Raw genomic sequence first — 7347 nt, 5'->3', positions numbered from 1 at the left:
TTATGCGATATTGGTAATATTACAAATGTTTTATGTGCTGTCACAAAAGTGAATCTGACTTCACTTATTACCTCAACCTGTGACTTTCCTTCCCAGGGTAAGAGGAACACAGCAGAGTAGGTGCCATTGAGATGATCCACCACTTGACCTGCGACTCCTGCTTCAAGTGTCCGGTTGTGCAGCCGAGTCAGTAAGAAATCTCCCCCATGATTCTTGGGACGGCCCTTAAAGTCAAACATCTTGATCATGACCTCCAGCTGATCCCCCACGAGCCACGATCCACCTCCTGGCCTTGGGAGAATGACAAAATTGCTGCGGGCTGCATCGCTGGTGTCATTCAGGGAAACGGGAGGTGGCACAGATGGAATATTTGGCCAAGCTATGGAATCCAGAAGGACGTTTTCCTCATCAATCTCCTTGGCAGATAATGGTCGAAAAGTGCAGGATTTTTTATTTATTTCTGGATCTCCGGAACCTCTTATGTTCTTGATTGGAGGCCTTGGTGTTTCCTGAAACTGGCAGAACCAAAGTCAGTGTTTTCAGTAAATTGAGGCTCCTTTTTTTCCTTTTTTTAATTAATTTAAACAAATTCTACCCAGTGATGTAGTTCTTAGAGTCAATAACATCAATTAAAGTGTAACATACCACACAGGATCCTCAGTGCTTGGTAGTTTCTCACCTTCAGAAAGTCGATGTGATAAAATATGTAGAAAAATAAACTCAAGGACAGAAAGATGAAGACAGACTTCAGAAATCCTTTCCAAGCTCTGTCCATGATGGATTCTATCTTCCAAGTTTATCTGATGAAAAGAAAAGAACAGCTTTCAAAACATAATTCGACATGAAAGTGAAAAATAAAATCTGAAATCTATTTCAGAAAAGATAAGCAACAGTTTCAATGGATTCCGAATGAATTCACGATTCCAGTGTAGAACACTGACTTTAGTAGATTCAGACTGATTCTTTCACGTATACCTTAGTGGTTGTGAACCCGGGGGTGAACTCAAATGGAGACTCACACAGTGGACTGGGTTAACAGACTTTATTTGAGTCCAAGCACAGGTACACCAGAGCATAAACCAAGAACAGAACCAGGGCCGAGAACACAGAGTCTCAAGCAGAGGAGTCCAGGGGGGAAATCCAGAGCCGGGTCAAACAATAAACTCAACTTTTCAGGTTCATAAAAAACTGAAGCACCACCATCATAAACAGCATATGTGGTATTTTGAGAAGTATAATTAACTTATCATTATAATTAAATATATTTATATATTAATATTTATCATTTAGCACTCTGACATTTAATTTTCCTTCACACTGTTATACTCAGGATTTTCCTTAAGTTCAGTACAGTTCATGTATAGGTTACCAATGTTGCTGTTTGTACTTTTGTGTACAGAAGCTATCTGTGCATACTGTTTTTAACAGATAATTGACTTCTGTCATATTTTATGTTAAATGCAAGCTTTATACTTGTACACAAACCTGCTTGTTTTCAGAAGGAATTTGACTTCAAATTTTGTGAAATGAATACAAATTTACTACTCATTCAACCTATTTTTCAGAATAAGTTTCAGAATAGAAACAGATGTTTTGTTAAACCAATCTAACCCACAAAAACACAAAAATTGTTTTGGCATGATTAAAGCAACGAAACATTTGCAAAATCTACAAAGAGAAAAAGAATACAGCGTCTGTTACCTCGGCTGCACGTGGTGGAAAACAAAACAATGAAATCCAAGACTTTGTTGTGCTGATCAAATTTGAATTTCAGGTGAAAGAAGCCAGATGTAGAATGGAGGCAGACGCACACGGCAGCGCTGCAGGAACCACCCTCTGTCACAACTGTCCTCTTCTCACTGATACAGCATGACCAACAACTCCCAGGCAACGAAACACACTCTGAGAATGACATTGCCTGGTTGCTGCAGCAGCTCCTATCTCAATGTTTAACTTTAATTGTGTTTCACAAATTAAACTCTACATGTATTATCATGAATGTTAATCATGTTAATCAACTTTTATTCACACAATGCATTTTAGTCTTATTTGATTATGTCCACAAAGACTCATTAAGAAAACACACTTTGACCTTGAAACTTCTCATCTAAGGTCAACCTGGTGTCTTCTTTTTCCATTTCACTGTAACCACACTGAAACAAAATAATGAATATAAAGAAAATGACAATTTAACATGCTCAAGAAAGAGTAAGAAGCTTATTAGATCCTCCTCTCAGGTCAGTTTCTTTGCATCGTGTTTTTTTTTCTCTGTCCAGACCAATGCACTTCGGATTATTAACATTTAGTGTATTGTTTCATTACGAAAACAAACATCAGCAGTCACTCATGGCTGAACATGAAAACTGTGGTGTAAACTTTGCTGCGTCATCGCCAGTAACACGTTCGAAGTCCGAGCAGCTGGGAAACCAGGCCGGCTCGGTGACTGTTCGAAGCCCCTGGGATCTTCTGACCATTGACCCGTTCATGTTTCAAACTGTTTTCCCCGCTCAGTAACACACCTGCTGATGAAAAGACTGGGGTTATCAGCATGGTCTGAAATGAGAACTGAGAGGCACCAGGGACCATAGTCCAGTCCCCAGGGGCCAGATCGGGTGACAATGAGTCTGGTCTGAAACTGCTGGCTAAAAATAATTGTTAATTGTAAATACAGTAAGATTATTATCCATGTATCCATGGTAATAACACCCAATTATGCTGATCAGAGGTCACACAAATGAATGTTGCATCATTGCGTGACTGTGCAAAAACTTTGTTGGACTCAAATGTTTTCATTTAAACTCTGATTTTCTTGATGGTGTCCTGAAAACAAAGTGGGCTGCATTGATAACTGGAAGTTTTTGTGGAAAACCTGGTCTGATAAAGAGGAATGTATCCATCATCACACTTTGGATGGTGCAGCTCTCTTCTGTCCATTATTGTTACACCCTCAAATCCTTGACTACCAGCAGTCCAAACCAGGAGTCTGAAAGAAAGTTGTAGCAAATCAGCTTTCCAACCATTTATATAACAATGACCTTTTTGAGTCTTCTCACAGCCTTAGATAAAGAACTGGTCTCTGTTCTGGTCATGTTAAATCTCAGTGCTGCATTTGATACTGTTGATCATGACATCCTACCACAGAGACTAGAATATACTATTGGGATTAAAGGGACACCATAAACTGGTTTTAATCATATTTAACATACAGGTTCCACTTCGTTAATGTTAATGATGATTCTGCAGCTCAGATTACAGTAAAACATGGAGTTCCACAGGGTTCCGTCTTAGGACCTATACTCTTCACATTATGCATGTTTCCTGCAGAGAATCTACGAGTCGGGAACTCCTCCTCAAAGGGCGACTCTTCTTCTTTTTTTTTTTTTTGTTGGACATTGGAAAGAAAGAGTCGCCATAACAGAATATCATCAAGAAACACTCCATCAGCTTCCATTGTTATGCAGATTTAACACAGATCTACTTATCCATGAAGCCAAATGACACTGATCAACTTGTCAAACTAGAAGTTTGTCCTAAAGACATAAAAACCTGGATAAGTTGTAATTTTCTCCTCTGAAACACAGATAAAACCGAAGTTATTATATTTTCTCTTCAGAGAAAAACTTTCTAAACAAATAGCGACCCTGGATGGTGTCACTTAGACCTTCAGTAACACTGTGGGGATCCCAGGAGTTTCTTTTGACCAGGACTTATCCTTTAACTCCCACACTGAACAGGTCTGCAGGGTCGTGTTTTATTAACTCCAGTCTTCATCGATCTTCAGTGAGTGAAGCGGTGCTGAGTTGATTAGAGAATCCCTGCCCCCAATTGAATGTTAAAAACAAAAAGAAAAAAAAACTTAGGGTTTTATGATTTCAACACAATTTGAGGAGAAAAAACACGGTTACAGGGTTTCTTTTGGAGAATAAAAGGAATAAAACAAGAACAAACATTTAATCAGAAGAGAAAGTGAGTTGTGAAATGTTCATACATGTTAATTTCACACTATCAACCACAAACTCACACAGTGACTTCAGAAAGCGTTGACATGTCTCTGATTTTCATGTCTCCAAACAATAGCCCAGTTTAGATCTTTACCAACTAACTGCTGAGGTTGAGAAAATCACAGTGTCTGGAGAGCTGCAGTTGGACTTTTCTGAATTCGGTGACGCATCGGAGGCCCGCTTGAGTTCATTGTGGTTTGCTTTTCAACACAAGCCAGGTATTTACACAGTGTAGGCTTATTCAAACACTGAAAGGTCATTGCTGTTTTGTTTGTTTTTTCAATTTCCAGGACTTTATCGTTCTTGGCCAATCACGGATATGGTCACAGCTGATGCTGCAAATTTGCTGGCTGCTGTGCACTCTCACAACTTGATGCATATCACATGTTTTGCACACACATGAAACTTAGCTGCTTGGTGAGCATTGAAATGAAAAACTGTCATGACTTCTTGGGGTTGTCAGACGAATCATTGGATTTTTCCATCAAAGACCCGTTGCAAGCAGTGCACTGCACCCACGAGATGGGTGAATGATTTTTAGAACAGCAGTCTGCAATCTACGCTGCTGTCGTCCCTCTTCAGGTGAGAAAAGGTGGAAGTTCAGGTGACATCTCCACACTCCATGAAACTGACAAGCTGAGGAAATGGCCGAAGCACTGAAAGCATTAAGGGGTGAAGCAAACATCATGCCAGGGGACTCTGCGCCCATTACTCCAATGCTCCACTATACGCTCAGCTGCTTCATCACACTGCAGAAGGCTGTGCTGAGGGTGACACGCCACTTGTAAAGGAAAACAAAATGACCATGCATGAAGATCTTTCAAAGGTACAAAAGTATGCCATCTATGAACATCGGTCTCACTGCCTGATCTCTGGATTCCAGGTTCTAAAGCTCTGTCTTTGCTCAGAGGAACTGGACATTCATGCCAAAGTGGTTGCAGAAGCACAAAACACATAATCTCTTTTTAAATCAAACTCATGACAAGACTTGTCAACAAGACTTTTGAATATTTTGAGTTATGTTTTTAAAAGCAAAGATTAAATCTTTTCGAGAGTACCATCATGAGGTGATAGGTGGCAGTGCACCCCGAGGTGTGGGACCTCTGCTGTGGCACACAGATCCAGAACACCACCTTCCTTTTGTCTCAGTGGAACATTGATACCATGTGCTCACATGCAGTCAGCATGAATTTTCAACATGACGCCAATGAGAGGATGAAAAGATCCATCATATGAAGTTGATGACGTCAAAAGAACATTTGGGAAAGCAATTTGGCGCCCCTCGTGTACACTGCACCCTAGGCCCAGTTCCCACAATAAAGTATCGTGAGACTGCATCCACGACCCAAGCCAGGAGGTTTGGAAAAGTAAAACAAACCTCGGACGAGTACAATCATTGACTTGGGAAAAAAAAACACCAGGTTGCTGTGAGGTCTCATTCTAACAGAGAAATTCCAACTTATGGTCAGTCAGAGATCATGGATGAGAGCTTTATTAAACCTGCTCAGTGAGCACTGAAGGTTAACCCAGTGTCACGGCTTTGTGGGAGGAGAAGGCGAATCACTGGGTTTTCCCACCAATGTCCCACTGCAAGCCGTGCACTGCGGGAGAAAAAGAAACTCCTGCAGTTACCGTCACACAAGCTAAAAACCCATGTAGCGACAAGTTGGAACAAGCCTGCAGTCAATGCTGCACTCCTCTCTCCTCGCATGAATGGGAGTTCAGGTGACATCTGAAGCTGACATCTCACATGAACTCTCTTTTTTTTGTAGAGTGCATGCATATAGGCCTACACATTTTTAATTATATTGATGGGATAAATGTGTAAAATATCTGACAATATCTATAAACATTAACTTCTGCATCACTTTTGTGATTAATATTCATACAAATTGTATTTGATAAAGGATAAAATAAGTATCACAGGGTGATGGCAAGAAAATCAATAAATGCAATGACATGTAAACTGCGAGATTCTAAATGTTTCTAACCACTGACTAACGGACATCAGTTCAAGTCAGGTGAATGCACAGGAGTTATGGACTTGACAATGTGACACCCACTTTGTGTGATCAGGTTCAATTACACTTTTTGGCTTTGGTACAGTTTTAACTCACTGGATGTGTAATCAGATAATAGAGTAAATTTAAAGGATGAGGGCTCCATGCCCAGGGCTGATCCTCAGCATTGGGAATTGACAGACTTGCTCCAGCTGCGTCAAGAGAGCCCTCTAGTGGCTGGTACCTGTTAATGTTAATGTGTTCATGTGCAGTTCTCCTTCCATGCAGTGAGCAGCAGTGGTCAGAGCAGTGTGGCCTTTCTGCAGCGTCTCTGGAACTTCAAGTCAAAATATTCCAGATCAACAAGGACGATGGTAACAGGGACTAAAAGATAACATGAATTATTTGGAGTTAAATCATTTAAAGGGGCTGTATCATGCAAAATTCACTTTTTGTATGTTTTAACCCTCTTATGTGTTTATATACTCACCAAAAACACCCCCAAAGTGTTTTTTCCTTCATGCCTGTGTGTGTGAGCTTTCCTCATTTTTCTGCTGCTCATAGAGGCAGCCCCTCCCGTACCTGTGCATATCTGTTTCCCATGTTGACGTCACACGGAGAAGATGGCTCCCCTGAGCCCCCCTCCCCTATCTCCGATTACGGCGATAAGCAACAATCAAGCAAGAGCAAGAGTCTGAAGGGTCTGCACTTGGTGAGTTTCTAACAGGAAAAGACATTTTTGCGTGTCTTTGCGTGTAGAGAAGCAAAAGCTAAAGAGCTAAAGCTAACCGTTATAGACGCTAACGCATTACGTATTTGTTTTGAAGCTCCGATTGGCTGAAGTACGCTGTCAGTCAAAGTCCACGGGGGGAGAGGTGGGATTTTCAGTGAAACTGAGTGTTTTCTCTTCCGGTTTCAGAATTAGCCCCAGAAAGTCTTTTATTTCACACAAAATGACTTTTCCTTAGCGCCAAAAATAAACTATTACCATGTCAATGCCAAAGCTGGGGTTTGGACTAGCTAAAAAAACATGATACAGCCCCTTTAAGAGATGTTTTAATTGTTATTGCTGTGTCACATTTATCTTTAAAACTGTCCTCGTTGACTCAGAATTATAATTTCAGGAAAGAAGATGTGCTTTTGCACTTTTTGTTACGTTTGTACTTTGAACATTAATTTCAGGTTGTAACATCTCAGAGGAGTTTGAATAACTGGAATGATTCATTCATTCATTTGTTCATTCATGTCAGGTTAATTGTTGATTCTAAATTGCCCCTAAGTGTGAATGTGTGAGTGCATGGTTGGCTGTTCCGATGTGTTGGCCCTCCCAACCTCACCCACAAGTA

At 40.6% G+C, this 7347-nt stretch overlaps 1 protein-coding gene across 1 annotated transcript in view; it reads right to left on the bottom strand.

Annotated features, from left to right (window-relative positions):
• The window catches only part of LOC115404723 (NXPE family member 3-like), a 13294-nt gene extending 6690 nt beyond the window's left edge, over nucleotides 1-6604 (bottom strand). The window contains exons 1-2 of the mRNA XM_030114113.1: nucleotides 6584-6604; nucleotides 72-413 (exon numbers count right to left, since the gene is read on the bottom strand). Of these exons, the coding sequence (XP_029969973.1) occupies nucleotides 72-413; nucleotides 6584-6604 (363 nt within the window). The remainder of the gene's footprint in view (nucleotides 1-71; nucleotides 414-6583) is intronic.
• Nucleotides 6605-7347: the final 743 nt, after the last annotated feature.

Source organism: Salarias fasciatus, chromosome 17, assembly GCF_902148845.1.
Source record: "Salarias fasciatus chromosome 17, fSalaFa1.1, whole genome shotgun sequence".
Taxonomy (NCBI): Eukaryota; Metazoa; Chordata; class Actinopteri; order Blenniiformes; family Blenniidae; genus Salarias; species Salarias fasciatus.
Note: the sequence above shows the minus strand (reverse complement) of the source record. Positions and strands in the feature narration are given on the sequence as shown.